This window comes from Crotalus tigris, unplaced genomic scaffold (genome assembly GCF_016545835.1).
Source record: "Crotalus tigris isolate CLP2741 ecotype Arizona unplaced genomic scaffold, ASM1654583v1 scf7180000018364.571795, whole genome shotgun sequence".
Classification (NCBI taxonomy): Eukaryota; Metazoa; Chordata; class Lepidosauria; order Squamata; family Viperidae; genus Crotalus; species Crotalus tigris.
Genome location: NW_024096966.1, coordinates 122,808 through 144,383, shown reverse-complemented (window position 1 = coordinate 144,383; position 21,576 = coordinate 122,808). Strand labels below are relative to the sequence as shown.

Sequence of the window (21,576 nt, the reverse complement as noted above, 5' to 3'; positions counted from 1 at the left end):
CAAACAATTAGGTTAAAAGGTTAGAACAATTATTGAAAACTTGATTGATATAATTTAGCAATTCATACACCTAACCTGCATACATATAAAATGTTATAATTATCTATGGTCCTAAGAAAGATTTAAAAACCTTATTAGATTTAATATAATTGCTGAGATGTACAAACCAGCAAGAAGGATTTTGTTGTACATAAAAGAATGGTGGATGGTGGTAAGGGAGACTTCCATAATATTTTTTTTTAAAAAAACCCTAAAAATAAGTTTTTAAGAATGTGCTATAGAATTCTTCCATCACCACCACCATATCATTATATGTGGAAATTGACATATTATTTAGAAATAAGTTTCACTGATCAGATTGCTAAATATTTGAGTGAACAGTATACAATATTACAATTATGCATAATTCATTTTTTATATTTATTTTTGTAAACTGCTGCTGAAATATTCCGTATGTTAAAAAAGCATGTTTTACTCAACTTCAAATCTGAGTTTACTTTAATTCAACATTATTTACTGCAGCTTCCATCATTCCCAGGGAAACCAACACTGGCATGATGGATGTTGAGAATAGGAACAATTATCTAATTAAGATAACTGAACAGCATTCTTGAGTGTTTGTCAGAAGATGAAAAATGTGTTTTAAAATGTACTTTAGAACTGATGTAGAAGCCTTAGTAGAAGATATTAGAAAAGCAGAACCTCTCATCACACAGTCACGGAAAGATCAGGTTGTACATTTAATTCTACGATTGCAAGAGAAGCTAGGACAAGTGGACCACAAGTTCTATCTTTTTAAGGTAAGAGTCATGAGGTATTTTTTTTAGTCATGCAATAAAGAGTCTTTGTATTGTATTTTGAAATATTGTTTCCTATCTTTCTTTCTGTGAGTGCTAATATAAGAAAACAAAATAAAATGGAGAGACAAACATCTGCACTCTACTTAAAAAGTGAAACTGCATTGCAACACTTTGTTGCAAATCTTACTTGATACTTTAATTCCTACTTTTTTGCAGGTGAGAAATATAGATATGTAATCTTTAATTCTTTCATTTTCATTGTGGAAAAAAAAATCAAAATTTCAGCTACAATACTGTGATCCACTAAGCCACAGGTAAATAGTCTGAGGCTGGAAAGTCTTGGCTATGGCCAATAGATGCTTTCCAAAGATTGTCTTTCCTCCTCTCTCCCCCCCACCCCATGTCTCTCCCTCTCTCTCTCTCTCTCTCTCTCTCTCTCTCTCTCTCTCTCTCTCTCTCTCTCTCTCTCTCTCTCTCTGTGTCTCTCTGTGTCTCTCTGTGTCTCTCTCTCTGTCTCTCTCTCTGTCTCTCTCTCTCTCTCTCAAATTTACATAGCCACCCATCTCACTGAAGCAACTTTGAGTGGTGCACAGCAATAGATGAAAAATATAAAATAATGAGTACAAATTTGAAAAATCCTAGTAATAAATATCTTTAAGAACACAAAATACAATCAAAATGGAAGGAGAATAAGAAATGCCCCCTTCAACACTGGAACCGTCTAGCCAAGTCTCCAGTTTCCTGAGAGCTCCAGGCCTGGTCATAGAACCATGTACTGAAGACTTTATGGAATGTCAAGATGAGGATGGGTTCAGTGTAATTTTGTGAGAGGGAAGTTATATAAGGTGGGCACCATAACAGAGAAAGCATGTTTCCTGGGATCCATCAAACGTAGATCCCTGGCCCTGGCCAATGATGCCTGCATCATACCTTTTGTGGCTATGCCATTTTTTTGAGAATAAATTTATCAGTTGTTTTTTATTAAATGTAAATAAAATGAAAATAAATTTAGCTATTGTCCTGGTCTCACATTGAAATGTATCTCTGTTATATCATTCAAAGACTGTATGACTCTTGACAGGAAAAAAATGTGTGTCCCTGCATTAAGGTGAAGAAAGATACATTGGTCTTTTTTAAAATATAGACTCTTGGCTATTCAGGCAGCTAGCAGAAAAAGATTTATTAAACTTTTAATGAAACAATTTAGATGGCTAAATTATTGGGTAATATGGCAACATCTAGGCAATCTTCAAAAAACTGTCCTGCTTAATATTTCAGTAGGAAATCACCCTAAAATCCCAAGATTATAAAATCCCAAGATTAAATTTCATGGAAAATCATGAAAAAAAGCAATGGCGAACTATTTCTGTTTTCTTGAAAAACTAAAGCAAACTATATAGAGAGCCATTATGATGTTAGGGTTAATGTACCAGCCTAAAAACTAGGAGACTGAGTTCTAGGCTTCCTTAGGGATGAAAGCCAGTTGGATGGCATTGGGTCAATCTCTCACCATAAACACACCTCACAAGGTTATTATTGTGAGGAAAATAGGAGGCAGGAATATTAAGTATGTTCTCTACCTTTTGTTGACCAAATGTTTTAAAAGGGTGGAATAATAATAATACATATATCAAAGATTTCAGGGAATTTCTATTTTATAAATGGTTTATTTCTATCCTTTTCTGAAATTGCAATATCTCATTGACAAAACTAAATGGCAGTGTTGAGCTATTTTAAATGGACTAATATTGGATTCCAGCTACAGTAGTCTCTGAAGAGCATGCAGTTCCAAGATACCTCAACCGAAAGGAAGATTTGCAGTGGGAGACAATGTAATTTGAAAATAAGTTGTAGTACCTGCTAGTCATGTGTTTGCTATGTTAAGCTAAGTGGTTAAGTGATGTACTGTGATCCATAAAGCATTAACATCTAATGTGAACTAGAGATATAAATGTCCGTATATTTCTTTTATCCTAAAATGCTATGAATTTGCTTAAACTGCTGTGACTGGATTCTGCCATGAGATATATGACGCCAATCAATGCATATTGTTGACATCTGTTGTCAGCCAGAAATGTAGGTAAAAAAAATGTACTTTAAGAAAAGTGAGTTAAAAATTACTGCAGTATATAAAAGTACATTTGTGCTAAGTTGTGATTACAGAGTGTATGCAAAGGAAAGGTGCATGAAAACAATTACTGTATACAGGCGCGGTAGTGACCGGTTGCGGGCTTGCAGATTCTCTGCACCCCTGCAGCTAATTTCACCCTGCCTGGGACCCTAAATGGGTCTAAGTCGCCCTGGAGAGGCGACAAAGAAAGAAGGGTGCTCCAGCGATTCTAGAATGGCTGTAGCTGTTCCGTTCGACTTGAGGAAAGCCTTTTAACCCGACAGGTTAAACCGAAGTCCAAAAGCACTAACCAGCACAACTGTGAACAGCATGCTTGAAACTGGGTGAGGAATTCGATCTTCTCTTTCTATTCTACATTTAATTTCCTGGGAAAGATCCCCAAGAAGCAAAATACCTCTGAAAGGGAAGGAGGGGGATTTCTGCCCCACCCTTATACTAATGGAAGCGGCAAATTAATCTTTTTATGGAGGATCAAAATATATGAAATTGAAAAACAAATAGTTGCTGACACCTAGTGGTGGATGAAGACTATGACAGCTATGACTTTAATATAAGACTTGGCAAAACCTGGGAAAAGCTAATCTGTATTTGTGATCTTCAAAGTTTTAACAACAAAGAACAACTGTGACAAAAAATACAATAATCTGGGCTGTAGACAAAGAGAATTATACATTTCAGAAAAAAATATTTTTTGAACTATTTGGATTACAAATATATATTTAATTGGGACTCTAAAGCTATTTGCAGAGAAAAGAAAGGAAGAGAAAAACTCAAATTCTTGGCCATCATGGATCAGAGACATGTAGAAAGAACATATCAAGAAAACATAAATATTTCATAGGAGGAGATATATAGTATACTGCAATTAATTCAAACAACAATGACTTTAAACTACAAAGAAATCCAAAATAACTTTGAAAATATAAATCAATCTATTTCTAAGTTAACTGTACAACAAAAAAAATCCCAGAAAACAACAACAGAGAAGGAGCAGATAAAACAGATAAATGGATATAGAATTGAGAATAGAGACTTAAAGATGGAACTTAACAAAACAAGGAAACATGATTTAATCCTAGTGGGGAAAAATTCACAAGAATTGGAAAAAAATAACTTATCCCTTAAGACTACAAAATAAATCTGAGGACAAGAAAACAGATTGGATAAAATGGACTGTAGAGATGTCAAGAACATCGGAGAGAAAGGAAATGATAAGAGAAGCAGAGAGAAAGAAAAAGATTTTCAACAAACCTGAAAAGGCAGAAGTCCCGTACAAAGACAGTTCACTGGATTTACTTTTTATATCTGCAGCAACATTTACAAACATACGGAAAAACTTTTTGATTCAGCAAAATACATTAATTAAGAAAGATACTGGGCAAAGGAAAAAGACTAAAGTGGAAACCAAGAAAATAGATGATGGGACTTACCAAGAGAATACTTAAAAAAGAAACATTTGTTTGAATATGGTAAAAGAAATAGACATTTTTTGGAATATATATGTCATTCTAAGAGGGATGAATTCCCTAAATAATATACTGTAGTACACTTTTTTCCCATTTTTTTTCACTTTCTTGATATGAGTAATATAAAAAAGTTGAAATGACCTAGATAAGGGAAATGTTTTAGATACTTAAATGTGATTGAATTTAAGAAAATTATAATGGATAAAAATGTTTTGAATAAGAGTTAAAGGACTAGATGACTAGATGTATTAAAATTAAATTTTAATTAAAGATTAAACGTATTTTTAATTATGGTTAAAAAGAATAAGAAATTTAGGAAATAAATATATATTAGCTTAGGAGGGATATATATTTTAAGTAGTATGTTATTTTTTATGTTTCTTTACTCTTGCTCTCCTTTCTTTTTTCATTGTTTTATCTATTCCTTAAGAAATGTAAAAGTATGAGATGGTTCATATGGAAAAATAGAGTTACATTTTTAAATGTAATTAATGTTTGAGAAAATGTTAACCAGTAAGAATACCTAGAATTTGGTGGGAGAAACAAATTAAAATAAGGACTGTAACAGGATCTATGATAAGGCAACCAGAATGATTGGATAGAAAAGAAATATTATATTGATGTGATTATTATTTTTAAGAATATTGGGGAAAATATATATATTGTTATCTATCAAAACAATAAGAATTGCATTAATTCAATGTTTGCAAAAGAGGATATTTTGGGAAAAGAGGAAATCAACTAAAACCATTATGTGAATTATGGATTATAGAAATCAATTGTTAATGATTGTTTTACAAATGTAGCCAGACAATACATTGTTCACCAATTATTGTGATTTATGTTTTTAAAAAATCAATAAAATATATTACAAAAAAACCAATTACTGTATACTATTTGTACTAGAGTAAGATATTTTAGGTAGTTGAATAGAAACATTGACTATTGGAATAGTCATCTAAATTGTAGATTGCAGGGGGAAAAAAACCTTCACTAGTATCACCAATGCAATACAAAAAAAAAAATCTATAGATCATCAATTAAGAGTTGGGCTTAGACCTCTTCTACATGGGCATTTATTGCCAAAGAATATGAATATTTGTATAAAGCAGGACTACTATTTTTTACTCAGGAAGATTTTGTTCCATCTAGAATCTTAGCTGATGGTCATGACTGTTCTTACATGGGCTGCAAAAATATATTAATTTTTAAGTCTTAATTTTACAATGTAATAGTAACAGAAAACCAGGCTGCTATGGCTTAAAAGGTTTTTTCCCTTGCCGATTCTCTCACAGATATATACCCTGGCCTAGTATGAAGTATGAACTCTGTTAAATTGGATGAATTGGCACTAATGTTATAGAATACTCAGGGTGTTTGTAGAAAAGCATTAGTAACTGTTTGAGGAACCATAGTTTTTTTTAAAAAAACCAACAGATGTAATATGTTGGATACAAAGTTTTTCAAAAACTTTCCTTAGATTTTGTTTGTTGAATGACAGATAAAAATGCTTGACTCCTCTGTGTTCTGTTACTATTTATGCTGTATTTTTCAGATGGCCACAGCAGAAGTTCTTCTATTAGTAATTATCATATCCTAACTTTTTCAATCTTTTAACTTAATTTAATTTTTAAACAATTTTTAAGCATTTTTCAAAAAGCTTTGAACATTGCCTTTCTTCTTTCTGGGCCTTTTTTCTTTTGATAAGATAATTCAAAATCAGGCAGTGAAGATAAAATTATTATAAGTGACATGACCTTTCATCAGTCTATCTGGCAGCAGAGAAGCAATTATGCAAATTTAACTTTTATTTCTTTATAAAAAAAAATCCCCAACCTCTAGGTTACTTATATACATCTTGTTTCATGAAAGCAAGATACAGAACGTAGTTAATATGAAAAAAAAAATTCTGCTTAAAAGATGTCCTCTATATTGATAAAAATAGGGGCTCCGCCTCCCCTTGGTTCAGTAAGGAATGACATGCAAATATATTCCTTGGATACTTATTTGTCAAGAACAGAGAAGTGTAAATAAGACTAGTTTTCTATTTTCACTTCATATCACCTTGTAACTGTCAATAACACCTCTTAATGGAGACACGGGCTGGGTATGAAATGACTGGGTCTTATTTAGCTGCTTCCTGGGTGATCTTCATGTGTTTGCATGTGTATGTGTGTGCTCAGCATAGTAGCAAGCTGCTGTAGCATACCTGATTGGCATTTGAGTGCTTCATACATAAAGCATGCTGTTATGGCATGCTTCATATTTCAAATATACATTTATGAAACTGGATTTACAAAGGCAAAAATCTACAGAAATATAGTGAAAACTGCACTGCTATTTTCTGTAATTTCAGGTACTTCGAGCACATATATTGCCACTCACCAACGTTGCCTTTAACAAATCTGGTTCTTGGTAAGTTTGGATATGTAGTTAAATTAAAAGTAAGTAATTTAAATGGAATGGTATTTGGTATATTTAACAATACATGTTTTCCCATGCTATTGTTTTAACTAAAGAAAACTTATTAATATGGTATGAAAGGCCAAAACTACAGCAGTAGCAACAACAGTAGAAAAAACCCTCAATTAAAATATTTTAGTAAAAAATAGATAGCAAAATGACATTGAATAAATATATTATACAACTTTTTTCTTTTCCTTAGCCAATGTTATGCTTTTTCCACCCATTCCTTGAATTGCTGCTAGTTAATAATGTAACACAAATCTACCATTTTAAAAATGTCGTTCACTGAGATAATATTTAAAACTATTAGTGTTAACATTTGAAAAGCATGTCCCAATGCTGAATTTATTATTTTTTTATTCTTTTAGTTCACTTTTGCTATGGTGAACACCAAAATCCAGATTTTAGATTGCAAAGCTATTGAGGCTGCAAATAATTATTTATTCAGGACAAGTCCTACTAGACACATATAAAATTGTATCATTATTCAACAATTCAAAAATATAAAAGATACAAAAGCCCTTGGCATTTTTCAATTTCTTACTAGTAATACTTCATAGCTAGTAGTGAATGTGTCATGGTAGGAAATTCTTCCTAACCTCTCCTTATGAAGAAAAATGTGTTGGTTTTGAACAAAAAATCCAAGTCAAAACTCCCAGAAAAAAGAAGGAAGCAGATGTGTTCGGCCCAGACATCTTTGTTATTTGTGTTCTTTGTACATGCTCAATAAACTGGGTGCTATTAATGTGGCTTAGAAGTTGACAGAGCAAAATTCCTCTAAATTTAGGATTGTGTTGTATCTGTTCATAATCCTAATTTTCTTTCCATTCCTAAATTTTATGTGGAAAATGTATGATGCTCTAGATGATTTTTGGAAGCATTATATATTCATTTCTTTAGTACTGATTGTTTTACACATGATTCTTAAAAAGAAATAAAAATAATTTTTATATTATTTTTTCCCATTTTTTAATAAAGAAATTTTATTTAACACTTAAGAGGTTGATCTTTCTCTAGAGTCGAATTAAGAGATTGATCTTTCTCTAAATTTCCGTAGTCACACACCTCTTGCTACCATTCTAGGACAGTGGTGGCAAACCTATGGCATGCGTGCCAGAGGCGGCACTCAGAGCCCTCTCTGTGGGCACACGTGCAGTTGCCCCAGCCTTGCCTCCCCCTGTGACCTCCTCCTCACCAGCAGCCTCCCTGGAGGAGAGTCACCCCCGAGCGTGGCCCATGCAGAGTAGCACAGCCAAGGACATGGCAGCCAGGCAGCATAGACAAGAATCTGCCCTCATGCCCCATTGTGCACAGTTGATGCTGCAGGGCGCGGGCAGAGGGCGTGGCCGCCATGGCACTGTGGGGCTGCTTGGTGATCTGCAGCAGGCCCTGGAGGCGGTGAGTGGCCCCGTGGGCAGGCTGGGTGGGGTGGGGCACAGAGGGTGGAGCAGGGGCAGGGCCAGTGTTTGGGCACTTGGTCTCTAAAAGGTTCGCCATCACTGTTCTAGGAGATAGAGAGTTATAGATTGCGTTTATTTTTATCGTTATTTTCTCCTCCTCTCTATTTGCCAGTTGGGTGCCTAGGCTTTAAGATGTCTATGTATTCCATGTTCCAGGTAACAGCATCTCTCTGGAAGATAGGCAGCAGTAACAGCAAACTTTGTACACTAAGGCAGGAAGATGGGCCAGGATATGTAAACTTAGAGGACTTCTGGGAAAGGTGTTTTGAGACATCCATACTTAGACCTTCTGGGCTCAGTCTTATTGTTACAAGACAAATAGATGTCATGCAATCTTCTCAACGAACCTGGAGTTATAAATGTTTAGATTTGTTGTAATGTTGGCCAATACAATATTCCTTAAAGAAAAATATGAGAATGAGAGGAAAGATAGCCACTGAATTCAGTCAGAAGTGGGTTAATTTGTGGATGAGAACAACTGGGTCTGAAATCATATGATGGACTTGTTTGTTGTAGCTTTATCACTGGAAGTTATGACCGAACATGCAAACTATGGGATACAGCAACAGGAGAAGAATTACGTTCTCTGGAAGGTCATAGAAATGTGGTGTATGCAATTGCTTTCAATAATCCTTATGGGTATGTAACTTTTCAAAATCCTTAATACACCATAGTCATTAATGTCTTCAAATCTAAAGTATGTTGCAAACTTAATTTGAAAGGGTTATTTTTATACCCCAGTTTTAATCATTTGCATTGAATTTTATTTTGGTTTCCTCCTCTATTTGATAAATGCTGTTAATTGCTAGGAATCTTACAGGATTTGGCACCATATAAGTTAAATCAACAAATATATGGAGTTAATAATTAAAACAATATTTTTCTATTTATTTAGTGACAAGATTGCTACTGGATCATTTGATAAAACCTGCAAATTATGGAGTGTAGACACAGGAAAATGCTATTATACTTTTAGAGGACATACTGCAGAAATTGTAAGTACAGGAGTTTAGGTTGCACTTGTTCCAATCCCATTGGATGTGTTCCAATGTGACACAACTTGTTTCATCTGAGAACAGTTATTTGTAAGTTAGAATGCAACACATTTTAGTACTGAACATTTCCTTTTCTAATAGGGAGTTATTTCAATTCCTACAAACCTCTTCAATCAGTGTTGTATACACCCTCTCCTCATTTAGTGACTGAAATTCATTCCAGCAATTGTTTTTAAACAAAATGGTTGTTCAATTAACATATGACTGACAGAGAGAAGAAGAGGGAGAGAGAGACTGCAAAGATCATTGTTTGCTGTCATCTCATTCAGATGAAGTTCTCTCATACAGTGTCCTTTGTCTGAGCCATTCCCCCCCCCCATTTTTGATCCTTTGCAAAGTGGAGACCTTGCTTAAAAAAAGCTGTCTCCTCTTGAGCTGCTTGTCTCTGCAGAACAGCATGTCCCCAAGTGCCATAAGTTAAGAAGCTCAGGACTTTAATTTCTTGATTAGAACCCTGCATTAGTTAGTGCTGCTTCTTGAAACTGACCAGAACTTAATCAGTTGCATACTGAAGGCTGAACTAGAATTTGGTTGCAGGCATTGGTCAGAAAATGAATCTTTTATTACCTCTTATATTTGTGAATGGTCACTAACTGAATAATCATAATATGAGGAGTGACTGACTATATTCACTACATCTCACCAAAATTAGATTAGTAATTAATATTAACGCATGTTGTTTTCTCACAAATAAACTGAAATAGAATTTATGCATCAATTTGTTAATTAGGGATAATTTAAGGAATATCTTTGTATTTTTGGATTAGTTGCAGTCTTATGCCAATTAGTAAAATTTTTCCTAATTTCAGGGAAGTAACAAAAATAATTAAGGGTCTTGTGGAATTGACTGTCACATAAGCTTTTATGGACCAAAGCCAATTTCATTAGATACATTCTTTTGGGTTGTAAATATATATGTTATTTATGTTCTTCATTTGTTAAGAAAAACCAAACTCATTCAGTGGTTACTTCCTTTCTTAAGTAGTACTTCTTCAAAAGTCTATTTGATGATATTAACTGGTTCATACATTTACATCAGTACATTGATTTTGACATATGTTTGGCACCATTGCACAGAGATCCCAATTAAGATATAGTTACTAACTATTCAACTGTGGGTTTAATTATATTAATTAGAACTAAAACCAATTAGAATTCAATAGGATTTGTAGAAACATGCTTGAAAAATCATATGCTATTTGTCACTTTAATGAGAAATACCCAGTATTATGTCATAATCCATATTATATTCAGCATAATGTTTAAGAGGAATTCATGAACATGAAACAGCTCCATACTTCTTAAAGGATTTTAGTCCTTCAAGCAATCGATAAACTTATATAGTCACACTCATATTCTATTATGTTATCATAGAGCTGTTTTTTCTATCTTCTCCCAATTTATAAAAGAAATACATACCTGGCAAATCCCTTTGTCTTGTTATCATAATTTTACAATTCAGGTACTCAATGTGAACAACAGAACTACAGTTTTTGCAGGCTATGTCATGATTTAATTTTTTTCTGGAAACTTGAAAAGATCAAAGTAGATAGAGACTAGCCATACATTTGTATAGATGTTAGCCAACGTGAGTTGAATGACTCCTGATGAGGTTTCCAGGATACTTCAAATTGAGTTCAGTCACTTCCTTATTAGATCTGGGCTTCTCCTGGGTTATTATAGCTTCCCAAGAAGTGCAGGATCCATTCTCTGATATTAATTCCTTTGGCTTTAAAGGAAATGGAAGTGCAATGTTCAATCATTATAGGCATTATAGGTTTCTAATACCTATAATGACAAAAAGATGGTTGGATTGCAGTTCCTGAGAATACTTAATGAAGCTGATTATCTCCATCCATTTTAGTCTGGTTTCAAGCTGAGTTTCAGTATGGAGACTGTATTACTTGATGATGACCTTTGGTGGAGCTGGGATTAGCTGATGTATCCATCCTTGTGTTCATCTTTCAGTGGGTTTTGATACTGTTGAGCATGGTACTGTTTTGGACTGACTGCAGGATTTGGGAGTTGGAGGCATTGTGTTATAATGGTTCTTCTTTCTCTGGGCCAGTTCTATTTTGTGTTGGCAGGAGCAGGAATTTATACCCTCAGCCCCTTGTCTGTGTGATGCCTCTGAGCATGACACATTCTCCCCTCCTGTTTAATATGTACATGAAACAGCTGGAAGAGATCATCCATTAATTCAGAACCCATTATCATCAATATGCTGATTTTATCCAGTTGTACATCTTGATTCTGGGCTATCCAAGTGATGCCATCGATGTCCAATGTCTGGATGCTGGGCAGGTCTGGATGGAGAGGAACAAGCTCAGACTCAAGCCTTCCAAGGTTGGATGGCTGCGAATTTTTAGGCTCTGATCCATCTTCTTGTTGCCATTTATAATTCTGTGCAATCAAAAAGGCATAGATCAGCAGGAATTGCATTCTATCATGCTATCACCTGCCTGACAGCAAGGAAGTTAGGAAAGCTAAGGATTTCTAAAAAGATCTGCTTTCCCTTTTTTATCTTACAGGTTTGCTTATCATTTAATCTTCAAAGCACACTAGTTGCAACTGGAAGCATGGATACTACGGCTAGACTGTGGGACATACAGAATGGAGAAGAAATAGTCAGATTAACAGTGAGTTGCAATTACTTATAGTTCTAGCAGGCATATGATGCTTTCTTATGTTTTAAATGAAATAAAAGTTATTGAAAGAATACAGGTAGCTGATGCCTTATATCCATTTGTTCAGTAAATATTCAAAGTTAAAGCAGCACTGAAAAACTGGTCCATGAAGTTTTGGTCATTATAGCTCCCTGCAGTTATGTGATCGCAATCTGGGCACTTAGGCACCCAGCTTGTGATTACAATATCTCAGAGAACTGTGGTCACATGATCGCCATTTACAACCTTCCCTGCCATCTTTCTGAGCAAAGTTAATGGGGAAGTAGGCAGGGAGAGTCCAAGTCATTCTGTAAGTCATTTCGACCACTTTTGCTTCTGAAGAGCCCAGTACATACCCCCATCTGCTTGTATTTTGTAGCACCTGCCTACTCCTTTTTTAGAATTATTCATGTTAATTGGAGATAATCCAGTTCACCAAATGAGATCCACAACCTATCTTAAATCAAATTTTCCCAGCCCACTTCCACTTCATATTTTGTCTGCTTACCATGTTTTTTGTATTATTTTCCCCATGCATGACACTTCAGTCAGGCTTTATGAACTATAACCTAATATGTCATAACAATATTTTTTTCACTCAGGTTCCAATACTACCAATTTCCTTTACATTGATTTACTTTTACCTCATTTCATATCTGAAAAAATGTTGTTTGTACTAATGCACATATAAATAATTCTATGAAATCCTCTTTTTTATTAAAAAATGTAGGGACATTCTGCAGAGATAATTGCATTATCGTTTAACACCACAGGAGACAAAATCATCACAGGTTCTTTCGACCATACAGTTGCAGTATGGGATGTTAGCACGGGCAGGTACTATTTTATATTTTTTATGTTATGTTTTACAAAATTCCTGTTTTGTATAGCTTGGATTATGTAGTTCATAATGTGGCCTTATACATTTTTAATTAATGCAGTAGATGCAATGAATGAGCTATTTTTTGTTTTAAGGCAGATTTCCACACTTTCAGATTACGTTGGATTTCTGACTGCATTACAGCATAGTATGATGTAAAAACAGTGATCCATGCTTTGATTTGGTTTCTCATTTTTCCAGTGTATATAGATGCATGATAAAAAATAACTGAAAAGGGCAAAAACAAACCAAAATTTGCCCAAATAATCTAGGATTATCTGGTAATTTAGTCAGTTAGTTTAACAAGCATAAATTAATGTCCAAATGCTTCTGTAAACACCAAAATCTTTCATATCTGTTAACACTCTTGTTCTTTGCTTAAATGTTTTCTGTATTTGAAGCAAATAAAACTTTTTGAATCTTTGAAACTTTGTGATACTTATTAAATAAACATATCAAGGGCAGCACTATCTGTAGCATTTGTCTAACTTTTTTCCCCAAGGATGTCTGTGATTAATATATTTATATAACAATTTAAACTACCATTTAACTTGAAATTTATTTTCTTTCCCATCAGGAGAATGCATACTTTAATAGGACATCGTGCAGAAATAAGCAGCGCACAGTTCAACTGGGATTGTACTCTGATCATCACTGGATCTATGGACAAAACATGCATGGTACAATAGTGTATTGCAGGTTATGATAAGTTTTTATATGGAAAGGTTTTATTTATTCACCTAAAATATTTGATCCAGCAAAAAGATTTAGTTGGCCATGTCTTCTTTGGATTTGTCTGACCCTTTTTAGTTTCTCTTCAGGGATTCTGAAATGTAGATCCAAGCAATGGAATATTGCTTCCTGTATAGAATTTTATAGAAATCATAGTTCAGAAGCAGCATATAAGCTGTTAGACACTAATAAGACAATCAGAGATATGAGCCAGGTGCCCTAGAACTTTGGAGAATAGTATGTTTCAGCCATAGCTTCAGTTATAAGATACGGGATATAGATATTAAAGATACAGGCATGATCATATTGACTATACAGTACTGGCAGACTAGACAGTCACCTTTTTGTTCAGCCATTTAGTAATGTGATTTTCACACTTTTAGATCAAAGATTAAACTTTAAAAATACCACACTAAATGATTTCTGAGCACATGTCAACTGCGTAAGAACAGCAACAAGCCTAATACACTACATATCAACCTGGCTGGAAAAGAAACATAACTATATATTGAAATCTGGTGAACTAAATCTAGCCCTAACAATTCTGTAAAGAGCATCTTGCATTAAAAATGATTTCACTAACTGTCTAATTTACATTGCTGTTTTATACTAGCTCTATATTCCTTTAAAGAAAAAGATTAAAGGCTAGCTATACTTGCAATGAAAGTCCAGTTTAATATAAAAAGATCATGTTTTGATTGCCTGAAATTATTTGCATGGGTTGTTTAATGCTTTCTCTCCATATTGCAGCTTTGGAATGCTTTGACAGGCAAGCGGGTAGCAACCTTAACAGGCCATGATGATGAAGTATTAGATGTTTGTTTTGATTATACTGGCCAGCGTATTGCAAGTGCCTCAGCTGATGGTAGGTGAAATTACTTAATGTCTGGTCAAAGAGCAGGAAGAGGATTTCTAAAAAGTAAAATGGTTTTTCACTCCTGTTTTACATTCTATCAGAAGGTATTCCTAGAAGTAGCAAAAACTCTAAAAAATTATTTTGCACCTTAATGATTAAAATTTTTGGCCTGCAGGTAGAGATCACTGAAAATTTTGCACTAGAGGTATTTTGGTAAGGTATTTCTTTGAAGACAGCTTGATTTTTGTGTAGGCTCAATCATATAAAAAACTTCTATAACAATACCAGTAACTGTTAGGTTTAGTTTAGTGTTGGGGTATTCATATAGTCATGTCATTTTCAATTATTAAATTATCTAATAATCCCAAAGGAATGCATTTCTCATAAATATAACATTTAAATACATATGTTATCATACATATGTTATCATCAGCAAAAGAGTTCAGAAACTTCCAAGTCACTTATAATCACACTTTTAAAGCAATTATAGACTTTTTATTTGTTTGCATTGCCACTTGTACCTTTCAATGATTAGAGAGCACCAGGGGACTCTCTTGAGTCTAGACTAGGCATGTCAAACTCGCGATGTCACGTGACGTCACGCGATGTATCGGAGCTTTTTCACCATTGCTGGCAATGGGGTGGGCGCGGCTTCTGGTATGATGAAACCGGCCCTCGGGCCGGCAGTTTGACACCCCTGGTCTAGACTCTGCATATTACTTAGATGAAGTAAGTTCCCCTAGACTGAATGATATTATTTGCAAATAAACATGTTTAGGAAAGGAGTCATATCCAGTGTATAATTTATATTTTTGTCAGAATTTTATTTGAATTTTTTAATATTTAACAAAATGTAATTAAGCTATTTAAATTCTTCTTTTTTACTAAAGGATCAGCAAGAGTATATGATTCAGAAACAAAAAAATGTATTGCAAAACTTGAAGGCCATTCAGGAGAAATTTCAAAGGTAAAATGTTTGCCTGTTTCAAAATCTCCCATACTGCTGTTCTAGCTCAAACTTTGTTAGTTCTGCTTATTTTTCATAAAAATATTTTTCTATTTGAATATGACCAAGAAAGCTTTTTTTCTCTTTCTCTTTGTATTCTAAATATAGTTTTGTTTCTTTGTGTCTTTAACTTTAGTAGGAGGCAATGGCTCTCCTGCACTCAAATTGTTGTCTAGTTATTAAAATATCAGGTCAGGTGGGCATAATACAATAGAAATCAGGCATAATCAGTTAATAATTTGCACATTTTATTGAGATAGAGCATCCTATGAGGTAAAAGGTAATATATAAGTTGTCATCATCATCATCATCATCATCATCCATTTAGAAGGTAATGTAGCAGCTTGCACATACAGTTAACTGCCTTTCTACCAACCTTTAGAATTTTTAATTATTCTTGAATCTTGCAATGTATGCTATCAAACTGATCATGCTTTTAAATTCCTTCCTTCTTGGGTATACATTAATAGACATGCTTAAGCTATATATTCAAAACAAAGAGACATTGTCACTGCCTCATCCCATTTTCATTCATCCATTCATGTCACCTACAGACTGTTAACTGTTGACTGTGTAGCTGTTTCTACAGATTATATTAATTCAGAATATTGCACATTTTTTTCTAGAACTAATATCTGCTTCTTTCATTTTTACCACTTATTGGGTCTGACATGTAACTATCTTCAACATATGAATTGCTACTTTGATATGCAACCATAACAATCTAGGTAACACTAATTGATGTTTTCTGACATACATTTTAAGCCATTAATTCATAATTAAGTCTACAACCTAATTAATTTTATATTAGTTCATAATTATTTCTACATTTTTTACTTTTCTAATTTTGCAAAATAAATATAAGTACCATTCTGAGAAGAAAGACAGTGAATCAATTTCTGGTGAATTGCCATGGAAAACTTCATTCTGTTTCAGTGCCCTAAATCAACTTTTTGCTAAAAGAGCATTACTAGCCTAAAGCCTGGCTGCATGCATAAAATAGGAGTAGAAATGATGACAAACTACAATAAAGTATTCTACTTTCCTATTTTTAAAAAATATCATTTTATCATTTTTTAAAGATCTGTTTCAATCCTCAAGGAAGTCGTATTCTTACAGCCAGTTCAGATAAGACAGCTCGTCTTTGGGAGCCTAAGATGGGACAGTGCGTTCAAATATTGGAAGGCCACACTGATGAGATATTTTCCTGTGCTTTTAATTACAAAGGGAATATAATTATTACAGGTAACTAATACATTGACTGAAATGAAATTGTTATAGTTCAACTGAATTTTTTATCAGGTAGTGTTGAATAAAAATAAAAAGACGTGAAATAAAGAGCTTCCCAGTTTTTCTTACCTTAGTTCAGAAACATATTGGATTAAATTAATTGGGGTTTGGAGGGGATTGATCTATTTACATTTCTCTTCTCTTATGTGATGATGGAATAAAACACCTTTCAAACTTCAATATTTGCTTATGCTTCTGTCTTAAAAAGGTTAAGCAGAAGTAGCTGAAATGTTACTACTGTACATTGATAAACATTGCAACAAGAGAAGATTAGGAAAGGCAATATTATTCCAGTCACATTTGCCTTTTTTCCCCTATGATATGAATTAGACATTAAGCCATGGTTTAGTTGATAATCATATATGGATTACAATGTTGTGCTGGCCTATTCACCACTATAATCCAGTGGTGGGATTCAGCCAGTTCACACCACTTTGGCAGAACTGGTAGCTAATTTTTTGTTGCCCAGGCCCAGAATGAACTTCTGGAAGCGGCATCCACATAGAGAACCGATTGTTCACATATTTGAATCCCATCACTGCTGTAATCCATATATAAGGAATTGTAATTACCTCATTTTATGGTTTATCTTTAATAGTTATATTACATATAAAATAAGCAATATAAGCTTGAAATTACAATTGTGGGAAGTTGTATCTTATGAATGTCTGCCTTTTGGCTTACAGTTAAAAAGCCATAGTATATAAAACTGCTTTATATTGCTCTAGACCATTAGTCTGTGTAACACTATAACATATTCTCAAAATAAAACAGAGTTGCCAAGATTTCAAGTAAAGGTTTTTTTTATCCTTTCAGAGAGCTCTTACTGAATATATTTGGGCTGAAAATAATGATTTATTCTATAATTAAAGAATAGCACAATGGCTTTTGAGGTATAAAGCCAGCAAGATTAATTTTCAAAAAATAGTAATAACTGTAGTGAATTACTTGAGACTAAGAGCAAAACAATTATTGATTACAAGCAAAACAAGAACAAATAGTGATTGTGATAAAATAAACATAATTCTTTAATGATCCAGCAAATAAAAGAATCCTTAGACTATTGTTTATGGATTTTATAGACTATTTATTATGGATTTAATAAAAAGATTTAACACTTAATGTTATATTCTTCTCTATTTTTTAGGAAGCAAAGATAATACATGTAGGATATGGCGCTAATTGGGACAAAGGCTGACCCACTTCTCTAGGAATGTTAATTCAGTGTTTTTATATAGACATTAACCTTTAAAAATCTGCTTTTTGCATCTGTCTTTTTTATTCTTTATGTAGCAGAAATATTTCTTGGACTTATTGTAATAATTAACCTGGCCAGCTATGTAAAAATGTGTTATTGAGAAAATTATAAGAAATGCTTTTTTCTTCTAAAGATGGCTAATTGGAGTGAGAAGTCTTTATTATACTATTAGTTGTTACTCTTGTGTTCATTTAGATATCTTACCTTACAAGGTTTAATTTTTATTTAATAAAACATTTCAATATGCATAATGTAAATATTGTAGTATTGATTGGTATGTTCTATTTATATTTTATCTTTAGGAGTTAATTTATATTGTATAACTCTTATTTCTTGATTTTTTTAAAAAAGTGTAGTTTATATTTATGGTTTGCCCCATTTTGAAACGGGTATTTAAACATTAGAAGTTTCTAACATTAAATAAATACAATCTAACAATTATTAAGTTTTATTCCATGTCAATGAGAGAGAAAATAATGATACTAAGAACTGCATAATTCAGTTAATGAATATACTACATATTTCACATATGGTTAACTAAGTAATTCTTTAATATTAAAGGTTTTTTATTGTGCATTATGAGAATAATTTTCTATTAATTATTGATATGTTCATTGGAGGTCCATGTTCTGAAATAAAAACAATTAACATTGATTTTGGCATTCAGCTGTGAGAGTTGTAGTGTTGAAATAGCATAACCCTCATGTCTTTTCATTTAATGTGAACTGCCTTTCTTCTCAAGAACTTGATTTTGGTTTTACAGAGCCTTTTAACATGATCTCCTACTAATTTGGGTTTCTATACAAGCAGGCAGTATAGAAAAAATGCCTCCCCAAAGTTCATGCAATGTTGTTTATGCTGGCTCTTGTATAATTCTTGTATAAACCAGAATTTGTTGATATGTTATTATTTGTGATCCATCATTTCCTAGTCATTAGAAATGATTTTGAACATTTCTATTTTGAATAGTATTAAAGAACTGCTGCTGTCAGCTAAGCATCATTGTGTTCCAAAATATCCAGATATTGGCATGAAGCTTAGTTGTAAATGTGTGTGAATCTTTGGTTTTTATTTATTATATTTCTCTGAAAATATCAGGTTATTGGCTTATCTGAACTTCCTTCTACACTACGTATAGTTTCCTTTCAATGAAGAAAGGTAAAAAAGTCAGATGAAATCTCCAATACAGCAAAGAACCACTATTTTCTATCTTTTAAAACATAGCATCTTTCCAGATGTGGAAAGTGAAACCTAATTTGTTTCTGTAACCTTCAGAAAGTTCAAAGGTTTATAAAAACAAAAAATAAATGAAACTAGTAAGCTGCTACTAAAATTATTTGCAAGCAAAATCTCCACATATCAGAAGTGAGGGAAATATTATCTGCATAGATATATAACCCAGAATATATGGTTATATATCAATTTTATCTTATATCTTATATTAGGGATAAGTATCAATTACCTAATATTCTTGATGGTAATGATGTATACAAAACGTATCTCCCCCACTAAATAGTTGTACAACAATGCTTTATTTCATCTGTATCACATACAAGGGATATTCAGAATCAGATTTAAGAAAGATAAAGGCAGATTGTTAACACAAATTTATTTCAAGTCAGGCTTCAGTACTAAAATGTAATATACAGAGAGAAATGTCATCACATTGTTACACTGTTATATTATTTGTGCTTGTAAATATTTATTCTACCACTGCAAAATTTGTGTAATTCACAACTAATTTGCCATTGGTCAAAAATAAATATATTCCAACAATATATCAATCTCTAATGATCTATTATTTTGTTGATTTCTGAGTGCAAACACTTATTGATAAACTTTTTAGGCAATGGCACTTTTCCAAAGCAGACCAAGGTGCTAGTCCAAAGTTCTCCTATGAACAATGAGATTCTTTACTTTTCTACATGTACTGTAGAATGATTATTTTCCATAAAGCCACTTAAATTGATAAAAATGCTGGCAATATCTTTGCTGTATATGTAAGAAAGGGCAGGCGTAATTGGAAAATCATGGTAATTATGGCTCTATATACTGTATTAAAAATTGCTTCTAAAATAGTGCAAAATAATGTTATTTTTTGATACATTCTAAAATCATGTAATTCTTTAGTGAAAAGTACCCCTTTTTGTGAAAGAAATGTTCAATATCATAATAGCGCCACAATGAAAACTACTAGCAATGGATATTGGCAATTTGCATTAGTAGCAAGCTGAAGATTTTTTTTTACTGGAATCTAACTTACTTTCTTGATTATATATTAAAATCAGATTCTTTAGCTCTTATAAAGAATGTTTGAGTAGGATGAGAACTATTTTTCTGAGTAGCAAGGTACCAGCTTTTGTCTGACAAGTACATTTTTCCATAAGAAAAATCTTATGTACTATACTTCAAATATTTACAGCAAAACAATACATTATCTTAAAGATGTTAGAAATAAACTGTTGTTAGTAGTATGAAATTTATTTCATCAGTACAATCTTCCTATTAAGGCATAATAAAAAGCCATTATTTTCCAGGTTGACCTAATTGAACATATTTTACTTTTGGAGTTAAATGACTGTATTAAATTCCTGACTGCAAGCTTACTCAGAGTACATGTTTCTATTATTTATTCAGAGATTGTAAATAGACTTATAAAGTACATGAATCATTGTTAAAAATGTGGAAGGAAACTGGAAAATGCTAATATTTCAGGCAATTGTCTAGAACTCCCCTGTGAGACTCAATTCTACTAAAGGACAGTCCAGGATTATACTCACTGAACATGAGTTTTAAGAACTCATTTAAAAAGTTGTTGGGCTTAATTCTTTCAGCAGAATGGACACCCTTGTGGAATGACTTTCAGGCTTTTCAATGCAGTGTGAGCATAGACCCTAATTTGGGAATAGATTGAAAGCAGAACAATATAGAATTTATTTAAGGACATCTGCTATGTACTCATTTGTCATTGTATAATCATTAGGCATTTGAACTATAAATACAAAGTTTTTTGTATTTTTTGTTACTGTAATTCCAGTTAATACCGTACATAGCTGGCAGATTATGGAAAATGTCTTTTTCAGTCATTTAAATGCATATCCTATTCTTTTCAAGAGTAATGCATTCAAAACTACGAAGTCCTTAATGTAGCAATATTTTACACTGGCTCTTCACTTCTCTCTTTCTGCCCTGCCCTCCTTCCTCACTTCCCTACTTTGCACTGCTTTGGAACAGGGTCATGATGAATCAGCAGAATTTATAATTTTCAGCTCTATTTATATTGAGATTTTGAATAAAACAGAGCCACTCACAGATCACTGCCGCTTAAAACAGATTAAAAATGCAAATAGAATCTTTAAGAAGGTTTTATCCTAGTTCAAGAAGCCAGTCAAAGAGGCTCAGAGTCGGCTCTTTACTTTCTTCATGGAGCTTGCAAAATTGTACCACAGCATGAAAGATATCACCCACTTTCCAGGACTTCTGGTGCACAAACTGCACAACATCTAAAAA

At 33.1% G+C, this 21,576-nt stretch overlaps 2 protein-coding genes across 5 annotated transcripts in view; one reads left to right on the top strand and one right to left on the bottom strand.

The window, feature by feature from the left end:
* The window catches only part of DAW1 (dynein assembly factor with WD repeats 1), a 27,703-nt gene extending 7,859 nt beyond the window's left edge, over positions 1-19,844 (top strand). The window contains exons 3-13 of the mRNA XM_039350947.1: positions 659-800; positions 6,754-6,812; positions 8,840-8,962; positions 9,219-9,318; positions 11,910-12,017; positions 12,775-12,881; positions 13,502-13,604; positions 14,407-14,521; positions 15,403-15,479; positions 16,601-16,763; positions 17,956-19,844. Coding sequence (XP_039206881.1) covers positions 659-800; positions 6,754-6,812; positions 8,840-8,962; positions 9,219-9,318; positions 11,910-12,017; positions 12,775-12,881; positions 13,502-13,604; positions 14,407-14,521; positions 15,403-15,479; positions 16,601-16,763; positions 17,956-17,990 — 1,132 coding nt within the window. The 3' untranslated portion in view covers positions 17,991-19,844. The remainder of the gene's footprint in view (positions 1-658; positions 801-6,753; positions 6,813-8,839; positions 8,963-9,218; positions 9,319-11,909; positions 12,018-12,774; positions 12,882-13,501; positions 13,605-14,406; positions 14,522-15,402; positions 15,480-16,600; positions 16,764-17,955) is intronic.
* The window catches only part of LOC120311433 (SPHK1 interactor, AKAP domain containing), a 72,911-nt gene continuing 69,370 nt past the window's right edge, over positions 18,036-21,576 (bottom strand). For all 4 annotated transcript variants that reach the window (XM_039350907.1, XM_039350908.1, XM_039350911.1 and 1 more), the window contains one exon: positions 18,036-21,576. In XM_039350907.1, the coding sequence (XP_039206841.1) occupies positions 21,433-21,576 (144 nt within the window). In that variant the 3' untranslated portion in view covers positions 18,036-21,432.